Raw genomic sequence first — 24,408 nt, forward strand, 5'->3', positions numbered from 1 at the left:
CGTTAAAGACTCTTGATGGGCATTTTGAATTTGTGGTCAGCCCTTTCAGCCTTAACCAATACCCCTTCTACTTTTCAAAATATCATGATGGGCTTTTTTGCTTGGCAGATGTCCCTGCACTGCTTTCAGTCATGTTCATGTTTAGAAATACAAGATCTCAAAGGTATTTTAGAATCTCAGTTCAGTTTTAAACTATCTGAAGCAAATATTTTCTAGAATCTAGATGTCATTTTATTTACAAGTGTTTTTGTTTTATACTTGTCTGTTTCATGTGTCTGCTTCTTTATGCCTTAGAGAAGAAGTGAAGGATTCTCTTTATTCTTTTTGTTCTGGGGATTATAACAGATTAGGTGACTCTAAAGAGCATCCATGAAAAATACAGTTGAGAAATTACAACGAATTATGTGTTCAAAACCGACAAAATCTTTACAGTTGAGCTATTGGTATATATGTTTGAAGTATGAAAGCAGAGCACAGGCCATGAACATTGATGTGTTCAAGGCCATGAACCTTATGCTCCATGTGTTGATGCCCAATGCTCACCCTATGGTGTTGGTCCAAACATTGCACGGGGGTGCAATGGTGCTTGAAATTTACAGTAAGAATTTTCAATTTCTATAATCATCTAGGCATCCGAGGGAAGAATGAGAACAAAAAAGTATAAATTTTAAATGCCATATTTATGTCAAACTTTTCTACATAGCCTGACTTCACATGTATGCTGTTTGGTCTGGATAATTTTACTCCTGTCAACTATGAAAAGCAACGCTTTATCACATGCAAGAGCATTTCCATGGCATCGCTAAAACATGCTGTGTTCCACTGTAATCATTTATGATGTAAATGTCATCACAATCGATTCAAGCTTTTCACCAGGTAAGCAAAATGTAAAATGACTGTAAATCAGTTTCAGTGTGCATTCGTACAAATCGATATGTAAGCAGCAGCTGAGGAACGAAGATGGAGTGAATGACGAAAACCGATCTTAACTATAACAGTGGACATTTTGTTTGTATCAACACCGTGCTGAGTTCAAATATTTGTTAACTTTAAGTTTAATTTGAATAGAAAATGATTTAATTCAAGTTCATAGAACCAAAATTAAAGGCAGTTTAAATAAAAAATTATTTAACTTAGTTTGACTCAAATTTATAATTCAAATTAATAGTTTGAATTCGTAGTTCTAGTTCATGGTTTATTAACAAACAGTATCATTTTTCCCAAATAATAAATTAAACCCATTTATTCAAACTATAAATTTGAAAAGAATTGAGTCACAAGTTCGAACCATCAATTTAGATTATAAATTCAAATCAAACTAATCCACGAATGTGAATCACCGGTTTAAACTAAATTTAAGTTGAATTAAACCGAATACTTCCTAATTCGAATTTGATTTGGTTTTAAAAATGAAATAAATTTTTTAATATGAATTTAATTAATATAACAAATAATATGAATATGTTTTAATATAATTATACTTAAAAATATTTAAATAAAATAATATTTTAGTATTCAACTAAATATAATAATTTTTTTATATTTATCATTTTTTATCAAATATAATAATAATTTATATCCAATAATTTATATTTATAATAACATTTTATATTTAATAAAAAAAAAACATTATCTAAATCAAATATATCCACCGTTTTATATCTGGGTGTTATGTACAACGTAATTCTGGAAAGGTGAACTTGCCCACGTAACCGGGGTGTCGGTGTACCCTATGCATGAGGGGGGGCTTCATTTCTCTACAAACTATCAACTTGCAATGTCGGAGGGGGTTTGAGCTTAATTCTGAACAACAATTAATCATAATTAATTAAGATAAAGGAAAGAAGATCGAAAGCGGAATTAGTCCATAAATTTTGACTTAAGATTTAAGTTGAAGTTAGTGACCTGGCGACTTGGATTCCTTAACCAATTTTCTTGACCAACAACCTGCAGCCTTGCCTGTCATGAAATGAAATGAAATCAAACTACAACCAACAATCTCCGGTTGCGTATTTATGTTTATAATTATGATTTTTATAATATATAATATAAAATAATATATATTAAATTAATATAATATAATAAATATATCATATAATATAATATAATATATATTATTGGTATGAATTAATATATTTTAAAAAATAATGATATAAAAACAATATAAATGAATTTATTTTACCAAAAGTTTAGCATTATCAGGCGGTTTACTCGGTTAAAATCTGTGTATTAATCAAAATTCTAAAATATTAAAAAATTCCCAACCATCTGATCTGTAGAGCCCACCTGGTCGGACAAGAATTAAGTGCTTGTTGGATGCAGTGAGATGAGACTCACATTGAAGCTCGGCGTAAAAGCTAGCATCCAGTTATGACTAGGCTTGGATTCCAGTAGAAGCCAGTTAAGTTTGAGAATGATTAAATTTGAATTTAATTTGGTTTTTAATTAAAAATAATAATACAGTAATCACAGCAATTCAAGTTTACTTATGATATTAGATTGACTCATCACTGTGAAAGTTTAATTACTTGTACAACACAAATACTAATATTGAAAGAGTGAAACAAGAGATCCCAATTTGGTGCGGTGTAGGCATCCTTTTGGGTGGCGACGATTACCTCTCTCCCACTTCCTCTCTTTACATACAATTCACAATCTTTCTCTTTCTCCATATCTTCTCTACTTCCTAAATTCATCCCAAACGCTAATGTCTGACAGAGTTTTCCCTTCTTCAAAACCCGCCGCTACCAATGGCACCACTGCACCCCCTGCCAAGCCACCCCTTCGCCCTCCCTACCGTCCTCAACCCCATCACCGACGCCACCGTACCGACCGCAACTACTGTTGTTGTTGCTTCTTTTGGACCGGCCTCATCGTCCTCATCCTTGTCTTAATTTTCGCCATTGCGGCCACTGCTCTTTACGTCCTCTACCGCCCTCACCGCCCTGCTTTCTCCATCCCTTCGCTTCGTATCCACCGACTCAAACTCACCACCTCTGCCGACTCCTCGTCTAATCATCTCTCTGCTCTCTTCAACTTCACTGTCACCTCCAAAAACCCCAACTCTCATCTCACTTACTTTTATCAACCATTTGATATCTCCATTTTTTCATCCAACGATGTCCTCTTGGGTAACGGCACTATACCCGCTTTCACTTCCCCAACTAAAAACCAGACCGTTTTTAAGAACGTCATAGCATCTGGGTCGAACGAGCTTGACACGGATTCTGTAACTTCATTGAAATCGGATCTGAAGAAAAAAACTGGGGTTCCTCTGAAAATTGTGCTGGACACTAAAGTGAAAGTTAAAGCCGGGAAGCTGAAAAGCAAGAAGATTGGAATCAGAGTTACGTGCGAAGAGTTCAAAGGGGTCGTAGTACCGAAAGGTAAGTCGCCGTCGGTGGCTACCACTGATAAATCTAAGTGTAAGGTTGATCTTCGGATCAAGATCTGGAAATGGACATTCTAGTCTAGTTATTATGGTTACTACTTATCAGTGTTTGGTTGGGTTTTGAGGAGGAAAAATGAAAATATATAAAATATTTTCTAATGTTTTCCAAATGGGAAGTTCATCAATTGTTGAAGAGTGTTGAAAGGAATGAACAGGAGATGAAGTTGTTTCATTTATTTGATTTTTCGGTTTAGCAGTGTAATTTTGAAAATATTTTTCATGTTATTTTTTTTTTTTATAATAATAATAGTGTGAAAGCAATGTTATGGATTGGTTGGCAGGATTCGAGCAGAGTCTAAGAAAGTTTAAGTTTAGATTAATTCGAATTTAACTTGATTTAAGAGAAGTTGAGTTCGAACATAAGTTCAAATTCATCGAGTTTCTCTTAAAGTTGATCAAATTTGATTCATTTAAAAGAATACGAGCTCAAATTTAATTTACACTCATGATAGTCAAATTACGTATCATATCGTATATTAAAAATATAATTTTCATAACGTATATCGAATATTGTATTATGTTATATGATACAGTTTTTAAAAAATAAAATAATAAAAAATTTAGTTAACACAACATTATTTTATAAAATATTACAAACATTTTTTAAAATTTAAGATTTTTTATATTTTTTTTTATTTTATCATCATTTTCTTTAAAAAATGTATTAATCTATATCGGTACTATATAGCATATCATAAGATACGTTTATTGTATCATATTAATTTAATATATCTTATGATACATATCGTTTTTTATTTGTATTATAACGTATTATAAGATATTGATAATTATGGGTATAATATCGAATTAAACTATGTTTTGAGTTGATACTGTAACTGAATAAAACATGATTAAAACGATATTATTTTAATATATATATATATATATATCAAAATGATATAATTTTAGTTTATTTAAATTAAATTTATAAATTTGATAAATCGAATACTTATTAAACTTAGACTTAATAATATTAAACTATCGTATTTAAACTCATTTGAACGGATCTCATTCTAAAGCTATTCAATAGAGCTTATTTTAAGACTCAAATAAGCTTTCCTCTAATGGAACCATAATTATGGGTAGGCAGAGCAACGTTATGAAATCAATCTGAAAGCAAAGTTGTTTGCCCTTCTTCTGGCTTGAGTTGGTTGATGTGAACACGGGTCCATTATTATTAATGCTGTCAAATTCGGGTGCACGTGGTTTCCATGTCTTCTTGGTCTGCTTCGACAAGGGCAGTTGGAATTTTGCCAGACTCTTTACAGAACACCGACTTCTTCTTCCCTCAATTTATTATTATAAACCTTTTTTTAGTATCTAGTAATCTTGATTATTCTATTTCAGTCGATGCAGTGAGACTTGGCCAATGAAACTGTTGATTGTTGCCTTTGGTTGGACTTCAACCTCTGGTGGGCCTTGCGGTTATGGCTTGGTTTTTCTCCGTGGTTACGACAAAGTCAAGCTTTTTCATGGGCATCTCTCATCATCTAATATTGTCGTTGAGCGACTAGGCAATGCATGTATTTCTAATATTGGTGTCTACCATCTTTTGCATACACCCTTTCTCATAAACAATGCCTATAAAGCCCCAGAGCTGAAGCCTAACAACGGCAGCAGCTGTAGCCAAAGAAAATATACGCAGAAATGTCATGTTTATAGCTTCGGGTGGTATTGTTGGAGATGTTGACCATGTTGATGGCCCTCGAATCCAATGCCGGCAACCTCCTGAATCTGCCCTTTTTCCAAAAACCTCCTGTTTTGGCCAAATTTTGTGACTTATTGCACATGCCACATAGGGTGGGGGATGTCCGGCTCCTTTTGGGCCCAGATTTACACCATCCACCCCTGACATATCAAGGTACATGACCGTGCTGACAGCCCCTGAATCCAGTGCCCGTAGCCCCATGAATCCGCCTTTTTCTGGAAGCCCCCGTTTGGTTGAGTTATAGCACACCACCACAAAGGGTGGGGGGACGACCGGCTCCTTTTAGGCTCGGATTTGCACCATCCACTCCTCAAGCGTGGCAGTGCAAAGGACTGCAGCAGAATAGATTTCATGGAGGTGTTTGATTACTTGTTAATAAGAGACAAAAGAGAGGGAGCAGAAAATGCGAGTTCTTTTGCAGGTTGCTCTGCTTAGCTCCATTACCAAAAGATCATCCCAAGATGAGCTTGGTAAATAGGATTATTGAAGATACTAGGACAAAAGGTTCAAATGATGGCCCAATTCATTCATGAATAATCTTTCTTCGGATCCTTCTCCTTCTTTGTCTGAAACAGCCGTTAATTAACTTCGCTAGATAGCAACGAAATTGAGGGCAGTGATTTCAAAGCTCAAATACCCCAGAAGGAAAATTGAAGCTTAACTGCATGATTAGATGTGCTAAGTGATTAAAGACAAAGACAGTTGCAGAAGATGGGTCAAAATCTCTTATGAGTTCACCACCTTCACCTTTAACAACATTCTTAAAAGCATGTAAACAGGAAAGCTGAAATTCGTAATTGCATATTTATCCGAAATCAAAGCCATAAAATGTTAGGTCCATTGGTTTTGACAAGAATGAAATAGCAAACATAATCTGGTGAATCTATGGAGAAAGATACAAGTCCTTATACTGGCAAACTAAGCTATCAAAACCAAACACTAATTCCTTAGCTGCATTATTCAGCACAAACAGGAGGCAGAACCAACCATATCAGCCCATCAGGAAAATCAGTGTAAAGCATTGAAATATAATCTATGAAAAGCATGAGCTCATCCCATAAAATGCAGCTCTAACAAATTTTAATTGAAGCCTCCAAGCAATAATGATCTTATTTTTTCATTGACACCAAGATTGTGCACCCCCAGATATCAACAAAATGAAGTTATCAGACCCCCAGTCAAAGCCTGCAAACACTGAAAGCTTCACTATGTTTTCATCTTATCCATGAGTGTTGACAGCTTCCCACACCAGATTCTTCGGAACAGGATTGGCCAGGTCGCGAGCCTGCAAGGCTGCAGCCCGAAGAGTGTTTATTGTCATCGAATTGGCCTTCCAGAATGAGGCAATATTGTATGGCAAATTATGCTTCTTGCAGAGGTCCATAACAAAGGGTGAAATTTTCCTGAGATGGCATCGAGGCAATCGAGGAAACAAATGGTGCTCAATCTGGAACTGTAATCCTCCATGAAACCAGTCCATCCAAGATGAACAATTTATATTAAGTGTGCCGCTTGTCTGCTTCCCGAACCAGTCATTTGCTTCAGGTGGACCAACATATACACTTGTGGAGAAATGATTCAAACAGAACTGAACATGTTGAATTCCAGTGACAGCAAAACTAGCAACAACAAACATTACTCTTTCCCCCCAATTGGGCAAGCAGGAAACTAGAAAGGGATACCAAATCCAAAATACAAGAAGCCCCAAAAATTCCTGAAGCCGATTGGGCACATTCCTCTTAGACAACAGCAATAAAAAAGATTGGGCAAACAGATTGATTCTAGCAAAACACATGACAGGATAAAATGTCCAATGCTGGTAACTAACCAAGAATCTAGCAACAGAATCAAATTTGATCTTCCTATCATAACAACATGACCAAATTGAGTCAAAAAGTTTTGAGGATACCGCAAACATAGGGATGTGCTGAAGATCTGGGTCAAAGTCGAGGCTATTGCAGGCTATGTGATGGGTATTATGGTTCCACTTCCACCACTCAATACTTATCCCTGCAAGGCAATTCCCTGTTAAAACCTGCATAAAACGATTGAATCTTGGACTTTTGGTGATCTTGTAATGGCCAGAATCATGGCCAATCCATCCACTTTGAATCCACAAAAAGCCCATTAACCCACCAGAACATAGATGTACCCATGTACTATCAGAGCAGAAAACACCATAAACACTGACAGCAAAGAGCATTGCCACAAAACAGAGTGTATATAGCACAACATGTCCATTCTTTTCAAACAACCCCATTTTTGAAAACTCAGTCGCAAGCTTTCTATAATCTTTGGAAACCTCAGAGACTGAGCAGTCCTCAAGATAATAACCAGTGAATAATTTGTCAAGATATTGCCAGGCAAAGCCTGGATGGTAAGCAAGAAACGCGTCAGTAACATCTTGACCAGCAAGAATGAGGAGTGGAAGCGCACCACCAGGGTGATCTTTGGTCCATTGTGAAACATCATAGATCTTGCCTTGTACTGAGATCCAGAGATCGCCAGGCTTGTTGTGAGTCTTAAGGTCTTCTTCAGAAATGTACTTCTTTGAATCAGCCATTGAGTCAGGAATGTGGAAGTGAAAAAGAAAAGAGAGATCTGAGAAAAGAGTACCCTTTTCTCTCTGTCTCTTATATTTGAAAAAATTATGGCATGAGAGCAAGAAAGAAGCGAACTCCCTTGGATGGGCATATGAGGAAGTCTCTTCAGAGAGATCTTATTGGTGATTGGTTGCTCAGGGCTGTGATGGTGTGGTGGGGCATTACAGAAAAAGCAAATTGAAGAAGAAGGGCCACAGCTTAGCATATACAATCAAAAAACGAATCTTCCTTGGCTGAAAGGGTAACCACAAATGCCAGATAATAACACCCAATTAGCAATTTACATTACATTACATGTATAAACTTTGACCCTTCTCAATATTTTGATTTTGTTAATCAAAACTTGCTAAAGATTAAATCTTTCAGATTTGTTCTTAAAAAAATGTAAGCTGTCTAAGTTATTGCACTAATGGTAACAAGTTAGAAATCATCCTCACGAGGGTAAAGCTAAGACTGGAGATAAGAGATAAGAAATGAGAGGAAAACAAACTTACACGTCCTTCTTGAAACAAAAGCAAGTGGGTTGGAGAGATATGAGGCTGCAAACAATATTTGACTGCACATGACTGGTAGTTTTGGTTATGCTTTAACCATGGAAAAAGAAAGAGGAAAAATTAGGTGAGAACGAAGGCCAGAGTGGCGTGGACCTCGTATTGTTTAAACTTTAATTGACAATAACAGGAAACGAACGGGCTAGCTCTGTTCTAAACAAATCAACATCAATTTAATTACTTAAACGCCCAGAAATCCCACCTGGAATTAGCTATATTTTACTCCATTGATACCAAAATATAACCTTCACATGAATCACGTCACATGCTATAAACGTAATAAAAGTAAGAAACGATCCATAATAAAGTTGGGGGTTTAAATTGAACACCCATCACTGGTTTTTTTAATGAACACCTGTTGTAAGTATATAAATAGATACACGTTTATATATATCATCATGTGGTTGAATATTATTTTATTATTATTAATTTAAAATTATTTAATTACATGATAACACATAAAAATATATATCTATTTATATATTTAAAATAGATACACATATTTTTATTATTATTATTTTTTTTGTTATGCTTAGAGACACGGGAAGATTGAGGTCAACCTTCTAAATAGAATTAGATGTAACTAACATTAGTTAATATTGTAGTTCAAAGTGCTAAAGATTTATATACTATCAACCAGTGATTAATGACCAACAATCAAGTAAGTTTAAATTTGAAGAACATCATTCGACAATTATAAAAAAAGAAGTCTTTAATTGAATCTCATGTTACAAAATCTGTCTAATGGTTATCCATCCATATAAATATAATGTTATTAGTATAAACATAGATTCATTCCTTTAAATTTAAAATCATGGGTAGGAGATAAAAAATTCAAAGAAGGTTTTTTCCTAGGAAATTGTATATTCAGACTCTTCTCCTTCTTTAGTATTACTATTTACCACCTTAATCGAACCCAGTTCTAGGGTTTAATTCGAATCCACCGTTACTTAATAGTGATTAATATTTTTTTCACATTTGGCCTTGAAAACATTTTTTTTACACAAATAACATTTTTTACAAAAAAAATCCTAACTCTCTTAATGGAAAAAATACATACTACAAAATTAGTTATTTAATAGGCCAAACGACTATTTCCCACCCAAGGTTTGATATTTTCTCAAATATCCCCCTTTAACTATAGAAACATCAAACATCCACCAATGACCAGTTAAATTTAACAGAACTCTAACGTCTGAAAATTTTATCTCTTTTTACCCCCTAAACTTTAAAAACTAAAATTTTTCCCCAGTCTAAGTTTTAAAAAATGACAGTTTCACCCTAGGGTTTCGTTTTGAAATCTCCGACTCTATTACCGACAACCTCTCCTTCCTGAAGCATCCTCTCTTTTCGACGATCTCTTTCCTCCTATTTGGAGGTCCGATCAACATCGAAGATGTCTTGGGAGATGAAGAACTTCATCAGGGTTCGTCTTCCCAGAAGGAGATCTCTAGGAAATGGTCACAACACCATTTGTCACCATTTGATAACGCAGTTCAATCAAGAGTCTCCCCTCCAAAAAGAGTACTTTTAGTGACAAATGGTGAAGATTTATATATAAAAAAAAATATAGATTTAAGATTTTTTTTATATATTAAAATTAAATTTTTGATTTACAGTTTAATGATTGTAAAATTTATTTTATTCGATATGATTAGTTTAATCTAAAAATAACAATCGGATTCGAATATAATTTCTCATTAAAAGAAAAAAAAACGCAATTTTTGGTCCAAGAAAAAATAAAATAAATAAAAGAAAACTTGGAGACACTTTTCCATTTTCTTGTCAAATATATCAATGGTAAACCAACTCAGCTTAAAAGTTGCATGTAATGAAAAGAAAAAGAAACAGAGAGATGGGTTAACACCGTGGCCTTGGTACAAATAAACAACAACAAAAAATTATATATATAGAAAACAACTAAGAAAAAAAAGAAGAAAAACAAACTTCCGGTAAGTTGAGAGACAAGACAAAGAGTTCAAGACTTTAAGGTTGGCTTTTGGCTATGATGTTTTGGAACGTATAACCTAAATCGCCAACCATTTTGTAAAATTTTTCAATTCAAATTAAATTATTTTATAAATTAAATTAAATTATAATTTTGGGTCATTTAATCCAATTTTACAATTAGACCCAAATTACACACGTCTCTAGGCCCTCTTCCCACATTCATCGATTAAAAAAATTCACAAGCACCGGTCCACAATTTCACGTTATTTGTTTGGAGTGGAGATTGGGCTGACCCGTATCACGGTGATCCGGGTCCAAAGAAAACAATGATGGAATGTTGGCAAATGATCTCCAGATAAACCGAGTACACCTACTTCTTTCTCTTTGGAAGAAACCCAAAACCCTTCCACTCCAGTCTTCCTTTCCATCTCGATTTTCAGTAAACTCAATTTCAAGATTCCACCTCACTACACATTTCTATCTCGGTAATCAATTCTCTCTGTTTTACTATTTCTTTGTGTTTTCTATCATCCTTTTACTCGTATGAGCTTTTCTTTCTTGTGTCAATGATTTATAGCATAAACAATTGCTTTTAACTGCTAAGATCGAACTGGTTATGTGTCATTTATAAGTTTTTTTTTTTTTTTGTCGTGAACACTAAAGTTATCTCTTTTTGGTGCTCGTTTGGTGCACCAACAGACGAAATTCAGAATTATGTTATATTGTCTATTCTCCAATCGCTTCCTCTTACAAATTTTGTTATGGGTATATTTATTAACACAACATAGAGTTTTATGAATATGAGAAGACGATCAATGGCAAGTGCAAAGTGTTACATGACTTTGTTTGAGAGATACGGTCCTTCTATTGTTGTCTCTGTTACTTCGTATGTTCCTGCATCTTAAAGAATGTTACCTTTTGAAGTCTGCCAAAGTGGGATGTCCTAGTTATGCTTTCGTTCTTTTGAGCTCATGGAAATGTTGCTTGCCCTAATTGTAATCTATAATTTTAGGTCTTATTCATGGCTTCTTGTTGATGAATTTTTCGTTTTTGAATATATTGAGTATGCCTGCTTTTACTGCATATATTAGCTGAAATTTGATGATCTTCATTGAAGTATAGTTTACTACAGCTTTAAACTCAATTTGCTCAGCAGTTTGATATCTTGCAGGTGTATGTGAAAATTGTTGGGTGAAACCAGACAGTAACATGGCACATTTGCTTTCTACTTCATGCTCTTTCAAAATCCCTTCTTCTCGCAAACCTTTCTTCCAACCATTGAACCAATGTCCAGGTGCATTCCGTACCTCTTTTAATGTGAAAACTTCCAAATCTCCGGTGTGTCAGGTCGTGCTGCCAGGAAAAGGTCCACAAAGAAGTTGCACTGTTTATGCAACCTCCACCACTCTTAGACAAGAAGCCCCAACGCAATCATACACTGCTTTGCATCAATCATCCAATGATCCTGCCAAGCCAAAGCGTGTCATGGTTATTGGTGGAGATGGCTACTGCGGATGGGCCACTGCCCTTCATCTTTCCAATAAAGGTTATGAGGTTGCTATTGTTGACAGTCTTATCCGGCGCCTTTTTGACCACCAACTTGGTCTCAACTCCTTGACTCCTATATCCTCCATCCACAACCGGCTCCGTGTTTGGAAATCTCTTACTGGAAAAACTATTGAACTCTATATTGGTGACATTTGTGACTTTGAATTCTTATCAGAAACCTTCAAGTCATTTGAACCTGATTCTGTTGTCCATTTTGGGGAGCAGCGATCTGCCCCTTATTCAATGATTGACCGGTCAAGAGCTGTCTTTACTCAGAATAACAATGTCATTGGAACACTGAATGTTCTCTTTGCTATCAAGGAATTCAGGGAGCAGTGTCATTTAGTGAAGCTTGGGACAATGGGAGAATATGGTACACCAAACATTGATATTGAAGAGGGTTATATAACAATTACTCATAATGGAAGAACAGATACTCTGCCTTATCCTAAGCAAGCAAGCTCATTCTACCATCTGAGTAAGGTTCATGACTCACATAATATAGCCTTCACTTGCAAGGCTTGGGGAATCAGAGCCACTGATCTTAATCAAGGAGTTGTTTATGGGGTGAGAACTGAGGAGACTGCGATGCATGAAGAACTTTGCAATCGGCTTGATTATGATTCAGTATTTGGGACCGCATTAAATCGGTTTTGTGTTCAGGCCGCTGTAGGTCATCCACTAACTGTGTATGGAAAAGGGGGCCAGGTATGATCCTTTAGCCATTTATTCCATAGAATTGCTGTGCTATATCTTGTCATCTGTTTTGACTTCTCTTCCTAGATAGAGAGGAGAAACCTTGCATATTTCTCTGCTAAATTTCTAAATATAGCTGAGTTTTCCTTCGCCATGCTTATTAATTGTCTGTGGCTACCTTGTCTATTTGTAACATTTATTTACCCAATTAATTTCAGACTAGGGGCTACCTTGATATAAGAGACACAGTTCAGTGTGTTGAACTTGCCATTGCGAATCCGGCAAAACCTGGCGAATTTAGGGTGTTCAATCAGTTCACTGAGCAGTTTTCTGTCAATCAACTTGCTGCCCTTGTTACAAAAGCAGGAGAGAAACTTGGGCTTGATGTGCAAACCACATCTGTGCCCAACCCAAGGGTAGAGGCAGAAGAGCACTATTACAATGCAAAGCACACTAAACTCATTGAGTTGGGACTCAAACCACACCTTCTTTCAGACTCTCTTCTTGATTCGTTGCTCAACTTTGCTATTCAGTTCAAGGACTGTGTTGACTCAAAACAGATAATGCCCGGTGTTTATTGGAAAAAAATTGGGGTGAAGCCAAAGACTGTTGCAGTCTAGAAGTAGTATTGGGGATTTTGACGCGATTAGGTTTGTGTTGCCCTCATTGTGTCATCTCTTTTTGTTTGATAGATAGTGCTGCAGTTTTTGAAATATGTAGTCTGTAAGAGTAATTGGTTAGCTGCAATCAGGGGTTTATGAACGCAAACTGTCTGGCCGTAAAACAGAAAATTATAGCTGTACAAGTAACGCATATCTCCGTTGTCAGAATTTACTACTTGAATCTGTATAGGACTTTTATGTTATGCCATTACAGAGATTAATTTATAGATAAATGCAACAATACAAATATATTTTATAGCAAGCAGTTGGGCAGTATTATCTGAAGTGATGAATTATGATAACATGCATTTTGTTTTTGTTCGACATTTGACTTAAAAATATAGGAAGGACTGAGAGGGAACCATCAGGAAATAAAATAAACAAGAGCTTTACAGCTAATCAGAAAGTAGCAACTATACTACAGTTGTCAAACAAATATGCTGGTAACTAAATTATGCACATTAATAAATAGTAGGCCTTCCAGCCTCTCCCAGACTATGATCCCACAGGCGCAATGCCTTTGGCGTTAGCTACAGCAGTTGCAGCTGCAGCTGGATTAGGAGTTGATGGAGGTTGTACTGGGTTGGATTGTGAACTGCTCTGCTGCCCAACTATCTGCTGGGGTTGCTGCTGCTGTGAATTGACTTGGGCAAGAAGACTTTTGATCTGATTTCCGGTAAGTGTCTCATGCTCAAGTAATGCGTTAGCAAGTGCATGAAGCTCCTTGCTGTGGTTGGTGAGAATAGTTTTTGCATTGTTATAAGCCCTTTCCAGAAAGTACTTCACTTCTTCCTCAATAAGGAGCCTAGTCTCTGTGCTCATGCTCTTGCCATTGTCATCGTAATTGTGAGTGACAACACCAACTTCTTTACTCATGCCATATTTTGTAACCATTTCTCTTGCAAGCTTAGTTGCTTGCTGTAGATCAGAAGATGCACCTGAAGTAACTTCATTTTCTCCAAAGATGAGTTCCTCTGCAACCCTTCCCCCCATGCAAACATCAAGCCGAGCAAGCATCTGCTTGCGGGAAATGTTTGTTTCATCCTTATCAGGCAATTGGGAAACCATGCCAAGGGCCATTCCTCGGGGAACTATGGTTGCTTTGTGAACAGGAAGCGCCCCATCGGTATGGATGGCCACAAGAGCATGACCACCCTCATGGAAAGCTGTAAGTTTCCGTGATTCATCAGAGATGACAGCTGACTTGCGTTCACTTCCCATCATGATCTTGTCCTTTGCATACTCCAGATCAGCCATTGTCACAGCTTTGGCACCATCCATTGCAGCCTTCAGTGCAGCAATATTGACTAGGTTTGCAAGATCAGCACCCGAGAATCCCGAAGTCCCTCTAGCAATGATCATCAGATCAACATCATCCCCCCTTCAAGACCTGTAATTTGAAAATATTTAGTTAGAGTATATAGGTAGAGAATATCACTCAAAACTAATGAAGGTATTAGCCTGAGTTAAAATTTATAGTGCATCCAATGAAGAACTATCCCACGAAGGCTAATATTCTGGTCTGTAACACCCCTACCCATACAAACCCACCGCAAAGCGGCATGGGTTAAGATAAACAGCGTAATCTAAGCATAAGCAAAGCATACTCACTAAAAACAGAATTATCATTATATGAATTTCATGCCCTAATTTGATCACCATGATTCTAGTAATGGTTTAATTCCATGTCAGCTGGTAAAAAAAAAACAAAGAGGGGGAAGAGGTCACTATTTCGGAAAAAATTAATGACAGGACATCAGTGAGACATTCCCAAAACAAGCACTGTCCCAGATCAGAGCAGCTGTGATAGTCAAACTTAAGTTCAGATTTCTAGTGCATCTTAATGTTTTTTTTCCAAAGAAAAAAAAAAAACCTTCGACATGTGTGATTCCATGATCTGCCTTCGTCCTTCTACATCTGGATTTGGAACAACAACATGGCGATCAAATCGTCCAGGTCTTACAAGTGCCTTGTCCAATGATTCTGGGAAATTAGTTGCAGCAATTACAATTATCCCTTCATTCTGTTTAAAGCCATCCAGCTCCACCAGCAATTGGTTCAAAGTCATCTTCATGAATTGTTGGTCCTTAGGATTACGGCTTCCACCTATAGCATCAATCTCATCAATAAATATTATAGCTGGTGACGATTTCTTTGCTGCAGAAAAGAGATCTCTCACTCTCCGAGCTCCAACGCCAACAAACATCTCTTCAAACTCGCTGCCACTGCATGACAAGAAAGGCACCCCAGCTTCTCCAGCAATAGCTCTTGCCAACATGGTTTTTCCAGTGCCAGGTGGACCAACAAGCAAAACACCTTTTGGGAGCTTACCACCTAAACGAGTGAAGCACTGCAACAAGGAAAGTCAAAAACTCACAGAATCAAAATCAACCTTCCATTGAGTTAATAAACTTACTAAAAGAGGGAATGCCCAACATTTTATATCACCAATATCATAGATATTGCATCTCAATAAATGATTATAGACCCACTCTATGAACTCAAATCGTTATACCACTGAGAGAAGAGAGAAGGGTATGTAAACAGAATTTCCATACTCTCAATTGCTGAAGAAAGATCAGTTGCATGACATGACTTAAAAGTATTATCAGCATCCAACATATTAAGAAAAACCCGAGTTTTACAATTATTTTTAGCAAAATAATAACAAACAAGCATCGCATTTCCAACACAGAAACAAACTCACTTCAGTGAAATTTCACCCACCAAATATAAAAGTAGTATAAAACCTCTGCCCATCAAAGATTGACCACATAAGTAGAATAAGCAGCAAAGCTAGCACAGTAAAAAACCAAAACAACCAAAGGGCCTAACTTAACTTCATGATGACCTCTAGACATGTACACAGCTATAATAATGCAAGCACCTATTTACTTAGAATGGATTGCATGAAGATAACAACGTGCCAAATTTGTCTAAGACCCAAACTGACACAAAAGCCAAGGGGGCATGCATAAGATATGTTTGCACTAAGATGCCCAATGAAAAAGAAGCAAATTTGACTGTTTGGGAACTTCATCGAGAAAGATTCAGTCTCTCCCTCTACATCATACACTACCTTTGGGTATAGACCCAACATAATTTCTCTTTCAAGTTGCAGCTAGCACAACCATTAAGTGTCAATGTCAGAACAATTTATGTTTACATTGAGAGATAGACTAGGAGTAGTACAGTTGTATGCACTCATGCATACACAGAGAGATGATTATTAATAATTTAACTTTGGATCTCGAAGATAGTTGACAATTTCTTCGAGTTCTTGTTTTGCCTCATCAACACCCTTTACATCACTAAACTTTGTGTTAGATTCCATGCTAGGCTGCACTTCTTCATGCAAACCAAGTCCTATAACATAGAGAATCACACATAAGAAAAACTGTCACATTAAATTCATTTTTTAGTTTCCCAGTGACCAATATCCAAGTCACACCAAAAGTTAAAAAATTATATAGTGATACCTTTACCGATTCCTGTATCCTCAGTAAGTACTCCAACACCAGAAATCACTATAAAACCCGCTATAATTGTGCAAATCGTACGCCACAAGGCCCGCAATTTCTCTTTAAAGTGCCCTCCTTCAGCTGTTACCATGTGTATAGGAACACTGGCAGTTCCAAGAACACCATCTTTTGTTGATTTTCCCACATTCTTAAGAGCAGAAAAGGCTCCTATATTTTCTTCTTCTCTTGCTGAGTTGGTAACACCTGCAAATATGATATAACTCTCTTGCTTAACAAATAAAATCCAGAAAAATATAACATCTGTGAAAAAGCAAAAACACATTCCAAAATCTTTAAAAAAAAAAAAAATCAGTCCAGATTTCAAACTAGTAGGTGCCTATTTTGCCGATCTTTCAAAAACAATACCAGCATGCCCACATGGCAACATGCATACCTGAATCGAGAATGCGCTGTGAAACACAGAATAAAATGCAAAATGATTTAAACATCTCATTTTCATTTTGTCCATCTTTGCACTCCATCAGTATATGCAATGCCCAAATAGTGGTATATTTCTAAATAAAAAATATATTTCACACCCACCTCTTTGCAATGTCTTAAGCAGCTCACTGCCATCCAGCCTGTCAACTTTAACTAATGCCTTGACATATTCCAAGAGTGCTGACTGGTTAGAATGTAATGATGGTTGGCTTTCAAATAGTCTAATCACTGCTGCAGGATCATTTCGACGGTAAAGTTCTTGAAGGTGGGCAACCTCACTGGCTTCTTCTGCATCACGTATTCTACGACCAAAATCACCAGCAAAATTTGACCGAAATCTCCGTTGAGCATTGCTACCTGTAGAAAGAAGGAAAAGGAAAGTATTCTCATAACTGCAAACAAAGATGGAAAGAAAAGATTGGTTGTCTAATGCCTATGCAAAGATCAGAGGTGAAAAAGAGGATGGAGCAACTCATTGTGCTTTTAAGATAGTTAGAAGCAGAACAGAGAACTATCAACTATATCACACAGCACCACACTTGATAAAAATGAGTAAGTTAGTCTTAACCAAATAACAACAATCTGTTAAATATTAGAAGGAAAAAAATAATAATAATAAAAGTGAGACAAATGTATAACTTCTGGATGACATAAAAATGCACACCTCCAGCACCTCCAAACTTGTTGACTGTAATATAAGTTCTAACAAACAGATTTTTGGCCTGCCCCAACTCTGATTGATGCTTAGAAGCCTAATGAAGCAAAATATGGAGTTCAATAAATGAAAGAAGAAAAAGCAGCGGGAAAACAAAAACTATCAGTAAATCAGCAGCGAAATATGAGTTCAATCAAGATTCAACTCTAACAATAGTTAGCCAAACATAGGCTAATTCATATAAAATAAAGAAGCAATCTCAGGTGAAATGTACTAAATATCTCCGTAACCTGTCCAAAATACGTCAAAATTTGATTCAGAATCCTAATTTAGCTTCATTACCTACCTTAACACAGAGCTATCGTCTTAATCAACAATGCCAACTGTTACAAATCAAATACAGGTTAATTCAAAATTAGCCAAAATTACTAATTGGCTATTCCCTGAACCAATCGAAACCCCAGAAATATTAAACTTAAGGCTTCTATAGTCCCGCGAATTTGAAAACTGTGTCATCATAATATATTTAAAAAATAAAATAATAGCTATATAATCAGCCATAATTACTTGAAAAAAAAAATCAACTGAGGATATAAACAACTTACATATGTGATTAAGCGCCTCAAAGCCATACCCTCTTCAGAGACCACGATACGTATGATATTAATTAAATAACTCTCTCTCCTCCTCTCCGTTTACTTGATTAAAAAAAAAAAGTTGTTTCGCATTAAGTATGTTGTGCATGCGGGTGCGTTTAAGGGCGTGTTTGGTTGGGAAGAAAACTGGGGAAAACGCGAGAAATATGGGTAGGGCGGGCGAGAAGAGCTTGCGAAAAAAAAAATAAAGAAACCGTTGAGTAACCGGAGTTTATGTCATGTCTAATTGCCCCAAAAACAATTAACAAATCACAATGTTCACCCAAACGTAATTTGACTTTGGAGAAATAACTATACGAGTAATGTGATGTACGTAATTTTATATATAAATAATGATATATCATCATATAATTAGATAATTAAAAATTAAAAATATAATAATATTCAATCTTATAATGATACTTCGTTATTTATACACATAATTTTATTATAACTGTATTAATTAAGAAAAAATGTTTTGACACTATCCCAGAGAGATTAATTATTATATCATCTTTAAAGGGATTTGATTCACGATATATAAAAATTATTTTAGTAATTTATATTTTTTTATTAAGGTTATTTAATTTAATTTATCAATAATTAAATATTTTTGTAATATTTTATTATTAATTGTAATATAACGTATAATCTAGAAGATTATTTTATTATCACTTTTATCTTAGGTATTTAAAGATTATCTACGTAATCTTAATTTTGTTACTATTATATTTTACTTATTGATTTTTTTGGATAAAAATACTTTTATTTTCAATTAACATAACAAATTACATTAAATATATTTTATAATAATTATACCCATAGATATTTAAGTAAAATAATGTATTAATATTTTTTATTACTTTTAATTAAACATAATAATTATTTATATCTATCTATTTTTATTTAATTTTATCAGATATACCTTGAAAGTTTTACATTCTAACACTAACATAAAATAAATTTTGATATAAATTAAAAATAAATAAAAATATAATCGATTTGCCTTGAACCATACTAATAAATGCGCAAGGCTATGCATCATTTTCAAAATTGCACACAATTTAATGTGATCTTGTCTAGATTATACTATATTAAATGTAATTCGATTTGAATCTTATTAATTAAAGTGCGACCAAATGATTTAGGTCAAATCAAATCAACAAAGATGTAATCCAATGATTTAGGGTAAATTATATCTTGCTAACCTTTTTCTTTTTTTTTTTTCCTTCAAAATATTATAGGAAATGTATACGTTAATATTACTTAGTAAATATGAGACATTAAGTCTAACACTTCTTTTTTCTTAATTATTTTTCATATTTAATAATTTATATTTCATATCTTATGAACATATTATCAATACAGTAATATATGAGCTCGCTTGAGATTAGCTCGTCTTAGACTCATTCAAGTTAAGCTAGAGCTCGAGTTTGAATAAATTCGGTTCGAATCCAACCACATGTCAAACTAAACATGCCATATAATATGCATAAAAGAAGGTATCATTTGATACAAATCATACAATAATTATTAATATCTTACGATACATGTTATGTACTATATGAAACGATATGATACAAATAGAAAATAATTCATATCATGAGATATATCGTAATTAATATGATATAGTAAACGTATCATATGATACGATGTATATTATTGATACATTTTTTAGATAAAATGATTATATAATAAAGGTGTATGTGAAAAATTTTAAATTTTCAAAAATACTGGTAATATTTTCTTAAATGATGATTTGTCAATTATATTTTTTATTAATATTTTATTTCTTAAAAGTTATACTATACGATATGATCTCAATACATAATGTATAAATTAGGTTTTTGGTACACGATATAATATACAATTTGACTATTATGAATCATACAATAATATGAAACTTTTTTTATAACGAAAAATTTTATTTGAATTTGATTATTTTTTAAGATCGAATTAATCATACTAAACAAATAAAAATGTAATAAAATACTATTAGAACTTGATTGTTTCTTTGACTTTGGACTAATAATATCAACCCATGAGTTTGAAATCCAAATTGCTTTCAATACCCTTTAAAATTTCCACACTTATTTGTTGGATGTACCCCTTGAAGACGGGGAATATGAAACTTGAAGAGGACGTAAATCTCAGACTCAGTTATTCAAAGTACCCCTTGAGGACAGGTAGAGGTCAGAATCCCACGTGGCAATCATTTCGTATATATCAATCTAAAGTTTAGCGGACTATTTTATTGCCAAGGAAAAGAAGAAGTATAAACAAGCACGCAAGTATTGATGAACATTCAACAGCAGAATTTCTGAAATTTCATCAAGGAGAAAGAAAGAAAGAAATTTACAAAATTTTATTGAAGTCGAAGAATTAGTTATTTAATTTCTGAACCTCGAACAAAATTAACCACCTTAATCATAAAGATTAGCTAAAAGCCGTTTATAATCTTGTCTTTAGTTCTTCACTTGCCATACAGGAATATACAAAAGAAGAGTTTTCAATAAATGGGCCAAGATGGCGAGGACCCAGAAACGCTTGGGTTAAAATCATCTTCGCCGAACAAATGGTTGGCCAACTTTCACCGTGATCTGTTGGCGGGGGCGGTGATGGGTGGTGTAGTGCACACGATTGTGGCCCCGATCGAGAGAACGAAACTGTTGTTGCAGACCCAAGACAGCAACCTGGCCATTATTGGGAGTGGACGGAGAAAATTTAAGGGTATGCTTGATTGTCTTGTCCACACAGTCCGAGAAGAAGGCGTTTTGTCGCTTTGGAGAGGCAATGGCAGTAGTGTGCTTCGTTATTACCCTTCTGTTGCGCTTAATTTCTCTCTTAAGGTATCCAATCAAGATTATATTAAACTGCATTTTATTATTATCTTGCGAATTTTATTGGTTTGTGTGGTTCTTTTTAGTATGATGTTGTTTATCGAATATCCTTTGGGGGGGGGGGGGGGGGGGGGGGGGGTTGTGCGGTGGGGGGCGGGTTGTTTACGTTTTTAACATAAGGTGATTGATAAAATGTTCCTGTAATTTAGTGGGCAGGCCGGTTTTATAGATTTGTTTTCATAACATAATATTTAGAGGTTCAGTATTTTATGTTTATCATGCGGGCACTCGTCGGTTATTCAAGATTATAGATATGTTATTCATGAATCCAATGAATCACTATTTCATGAAATAGTTGAACTTTCAGTATGTTCATGTGAAATATGGGATTTGATGGGCTTGTTTGTTGGTTCAGTTGTTGAGAAATAGAAATAGATTGTTCAAGGTTTGCCGTGGCGTGGACTACAATCAGTTATTTGATTTTCTTATATTGACTGTATCATTTTATACTTGAAAATCAGTTAAATTTAGCCAAACCTTTAAATATTTCTTAGCGGACTTGACATTAAAAGTTTCTTTGTCATTACTGGGTGCTTAGTTTAATTCTTTTTTTTTTAACTTCTCTTAACTCTCAAGAATGCTGGCTTGTAATCCTTCATTCAGTTTGTTGGCACTAATGTAGAATAATAGTAGCAAGAAACAGATATTAGTATATATGCTTGTATGAATTGTTATCTGTTGTTTCTTGAGTAAGATGGCATATAGAACAGAACATTTTTGATATTTTGGTTGCAAGGAGTCAAATTAAAACTTTGAGAAGTTGCATTTGCTGACAGTCTGAATGTTAGTGAACAGAATTTGACAAATCATTATCTAGAAAATGGAAGGTTGTCCTGTGGTGACCTATCAGTTTTGCTAGTGAGAAAGTAGGATGGCCTGGGGCCAATGGGATTGTAAGAAGAGTTACTCTTCTCACAGTTATTGTTGGTTATTGACTAGAATGATTTAGATGAATCCAGGAGACAAGAAGTCAAAAGTAGATATCAATGTGTACTCAGTAGCTTATTATGCTTGTCTTTGTCTAGGAACATTTGTATTTAGGTTCTAGTAGAGAGATGTGTATTGTCTGCTTCGGCTGTGGTTTTAAAAGTTTCATAATGTGGACCTTTTTTAGTTAAATAAGAAATTTATAGAATTAGAGTTAAACTAGTATAATTATTATTGCAAGAAAGAAATTTTTTCTCTATTTGTAGTGATCAGATTCCTATTTTGAAGAATTGTGAAGGTAATTTTTAATTTGAGGTGATCTGTATCTTGTAAAAGGAATATAGCTTATATTATCTATTACAGTTGGTTGTCAAGACTTGTGTTAAAGAGCTCAAGAATAGGCAGTAGGAAATAGATAAAAATCTAAGTCACAACTAGAAATATAGGAGTAACAGAGCCAAAATCAATTCTTGAATGAAGTAATGAAAGACTGAGCCATATATATTGGTAAAGTTGATACAAATGAAAGTTTGACTACTGCATGGTCTTAATTATATGTTCCATATGCAGGATCTTTACAGAAACATTATAAGGAATGGCAACTCTCATGATGGTAATTTTGTGCCTGGTCCACCTGCCAACTTCATTGCTGGGGCTGCAGCTGGTTGCACAACATTGATCTTAATCTACCCACTTGATATTGCACACACCCGCCTTGCTGCTGACATTGGCAGAACTGAGGCTCGACAATTCCAAGGCTTATACCATTTCCTGACAACCATAATCAAGAAAGATGGTATTCCAGGGCTTTATAGAGGGCTACCTGCCTCTTTACAAGGGATGGTAGTTCACCGGGGCCTATACTTTGGGGGTTTTGATACAATGAAGGAGATTTTGTCCAAAGAATCTAAACCTGAATTGGCATTATGGAAGCGTTGGGTAGTGGCCCAGGCAGTCACAACATCTTCTGGGTTGTTGTCATATCCGTTGGATACAGTTCGCAGGCGGATGATGATGCAGTCAGGTTTGAAACAACCAATGTACCGTAGCACACTGGACTGCTGGAGGACAATTTATAGGAAAGAGGGAGTGACTTCATTCTATCGTGGGGCAGTTTCTAACATGTTTCGGAGTACTGGTGCTGCTGCTATTTTGGTCTTGTATGATGAGATCAAGAAGTTCATGAATTGGGGCGGATTGTAACAGGAGCTAATTCTTGTCATTTTTTTCTCCATATAATCAGCAGAAGAATTAGATAGAAGGAGGTTTCAAAAATTAGAGGAGAAAAACATTGTAAAGCGCAAATGAGTTTGAATTTGATACAGTTAAACAACACACTAGATGACATTCATTTGCCACGTTAATTTTAGAGGCTCTGGCAATTGACACCACAATTATTTTGTTAACAACAAATAAAATGAGTGGAATATTGGTGTAATTTTGCTTAAGTTGATCCTGAGGGAGGCTGGAGAACACTCCATATGTTATAAAATTTTATGTTCTTATTTTGTTGGCATAATTTAAGTGTTGCTTATCAAGTTTTATATGTCAGGGTATGCAGAAACCTTCCAGTGATTGAAACAGGAAACTAGTCTCTGCTGGAGATGGTGGTAGCTACAGTTTGAAAAGGTAACCTCAAATTTTGTTTGTTATCCTCATTTGAAACAAATTAAAATCATTATGCATTCTCAACTTTTGCTGAGAAGCTGTTTGCCCTGATGATAGTTATAATTAAATGGTTCTAATGTGCACAATAAAGATGTGTTTAAATACTAAAAAGGTATAATTTATAATCAGATTTGCTTATTTAATAATTAGTACAACTGCATGATAGCATAAATCTTAACATATTTAGTGAATTTGATGAAGATATTGTTTGCATCACTTTGTACAATTGTACTCTTCGTGGGTCTGCTTCCTTTGGAAAGGGTTGACAAAATCTTCTATATCAACAATAATATGACTTGAAATTATAATAAATATTTGTGAAATATTACCTACACCTATTTTTGAGAATCTAATTGGATATTCAGATAATGTGATATTATATGATTGAATATTATTTTATTCTTAATTTAAAATCACTTAATCACCTGATAACACATCATCTGAGTACTTAATAGAATATTTTAAAAGGCCAAAAGACTTATTCCCACCCAA

At 35.0% G+C, this 24,408-nt stretch overlaps 5 protein-coding genes across 6 annotated transcripts; 3 read left to right on the top strand and 2 right to left on the bottom strand.

Annotated features, from left to right (window-relative positions):
* Positions 1 to 2,593: 2,593 nt before the first annotated feature.
* Positions 2,594 to 3,731, top strand: LOC123200355 (NDR1/HIN1-like protein 13). Its single transcript, XM_044615525.1, has one exon. The coding sequence runs from the start codon at positions 2,708 to 2,710 to the stop codon at positions 3,467 to 3,469; it is 762 nt and encodes a 253-aa protein (XP_044471460.1). The 5' UTR covers positions 2,594 to 2,707; the 3' UTR covers positions 3,470 to 3,731.
* Positions 3,732 to 5,931: 2,200 nt separating this feature from the next.
* LOC123201006 (acyl-lipid (9-3)-desaturase-like) lies at positions 5,932 to 8,382 on the bottom strand. The gene is made up of 2 exons (XM_044616448.1): positions 8,257 to 8,382; positions 5,932 to 7,995 (listed from the first exon to the last, which is right to left on the bottom strand). The coding sequence occupies exon 2, from the start codon at positions 7,720 to 7,722 to the stop codon at positions 6,379 to 6,381; it is 1,344 nt and encodes a 447-aa protein (XP_044472383.1). The 5' UTR covers positions 7,723 to 7,995; positions 8,257 to 8,382; the 3' UTR covers positions 5,932 to 6,378.
* Positions 8,383 to 10,582: 2,200 nt separating this feature from the next.
* On the top strand, positions 10,583 to 13,431 carry LOC123200518 (UDP-sulfoquinovose synthase, chloroplastic-like). Of its 2 annotated transcripts, none has more exons than XM_044615705.1 (3): positions 10,583 to 10,748; positions 11,435 to 12,519; positions 12,726 to 13,431. In XM_044615705.1, exons 1-3 carry the CDS (start codon positions 10,598 to 10,600, stop codon positions 13,125 to 13,127), a joined length of 1,638 nt encoding a protein of 545 aa, XP_044471640.1. In that variant the 5' UTR covers positions 10,583 to 10,597; the 3' UTR covers positions 13,128 to 13,431. The 2 variants fall into 2 exon arrangements, with proteins under 2 accessions (XP_044471640.1, XP_044471641.1); XM_044615706.1 differs by having other exon boundaries at positions 10,630 to 10,748; positions 11,420 to 12,519.
* An 89-nt stretch (positions 13,432 to 13,520) lies between these two features.
* LOC123200519 (ATP-dependent zinc metalloprotease FTSH 4, mitochondrial-like) lies at positions 13,521 to 18,630 on the bottom strand. The gene is made up of 7 exons (XM_044615707.1): positions 18,392 to 18,630; positions 17,796 to 17,883; positions 17,234 to 17,488; positions 16,649 to 16,894; positions 16,411 to 16,535; positions 15,038 to 15,519; positions 13,521 to 14,553 (listed from the first exon to the last, which is right to left on the bottom strand). Exons 1-7 carry the CDS (start codon positions 18,416 to 18,418, stop codon positions 13,665 to 13,667), a joined length of 2,112 nt encoding a protein of 703 aa, XP_044471642.1. The 5' UTR covers positions 18,419 to 18,630; the 3' UTR covers positions 13,521 to 13,664.
* Positions 18,631 to 20,679: 2,049 nt separating this feature from the next.
* Positions 20,680 to 23,753, top strand: LOC123200126 (probable ADP,ATP carrier protein At5g56450). Its single transcript, XM_044615260.1, has 2 exons — positions 20,680 to 21,270; positions 22,819 to 23,753. The coding sequence occupies exons 1-2, from the start codon at positions 20,938 to 20,940 to the stop codon at positions 23,449 to 23,451; spliced, it is 966 nt and encodes a 321-aa protein (XP_044471195.1). The 5' UTR covers positions 20,680 to 20,937; the 3' UTR covers positions 23,452 to 23,753.
* The last annotated feature ends 655 nt before the right edge of the window (positions 23,754 to 24,408 follow it).

Source organism: Mangifera indica, chromosome 17, assembly GCF_011075055.1.
Source record: "Mangifera indica cultivar Alphonso chromosome 17, CATAS_Mindica_2.1, whole genome shotgun sequence".
NCBI lineage: Eukaryota > Viridiplantae > Streptophyta > Magnoliopsida > Sapindales > Anacardiaceae > Mangifera > Mangifera indica.

Excerpts from the sequence above, each read along its gene's own strand:
- LOC123200355 (XM_044615525.1), top strand. The coding sequence starts at position 2,708 with ATGTCTGACAGAGTTTTCCCTTCTTCAAAACCCGCCGCTACCAATGGC.
- LOC123201006 (XM_044616448.1), bottom strand. The coding sequence starts at position 7,722 with ATGGCTGATTCAAAGAAGTACATTTCTGAAGAAGACCTTAAGACTCAC.
- LOC123200518 (XM_044615705.1), top strand. The coding sequence starts at position 10,598 with ATGTTGGCAAATGATCTCCAGATAAACCGAGTACACCTACTTCTTTCT. Across the intron at positions 10,749-11,434 it reads CACTACACATTTCTATCTCG|GTGTATGTGAAAATTGTTGG; the intron begins GTAATCAATTCT and ends GATATCTTGCAG. Across the intron at positions 12,520-12,725 it reads TGTATGGAAAAGGGGGCCAG|ACTAGGGGCTACCTTGATAT; the intron begins GTATGATCCTTT and ends AATTAATTTCAG.
- LOC123200519 (XM_044615707.1), bottom strand. The coding sequence starts at position 18,418 with ATGGCTTTGAGGCGCTTAATCACATAT. Across the intron at positions 16,895-17,233 it reads GCTTAAGACATTGCAAAGAG|GTGTTACCAACTCAGCAAGA; the intron begins GTGGGTGTGAAA and ends TCATATTTGCAG. Across the intron at positions 14,554-15,037 it reads TCACACATGTCGAAGGTTTT|AAGGGGGGATGATGTTGATC; the intron begins TTTTTTTTCTTT and ends TTACAGGTCTTG.
- LOC123200126 (XM_044615260.1), top strand. The coding sequence starts at position 20,938 with ATGGGCCAAGATGGCGAGGACCCAGAAACGCTTGGGTTAAAATCATCT. Across the intron at positions 21,271-22,818 it reads CGCTTAATTTCTCTCTTAAG|GATCTTTACAGAAACATTAT; the intron begins GTATCCAATCAA and ends TTCCATATGCAG.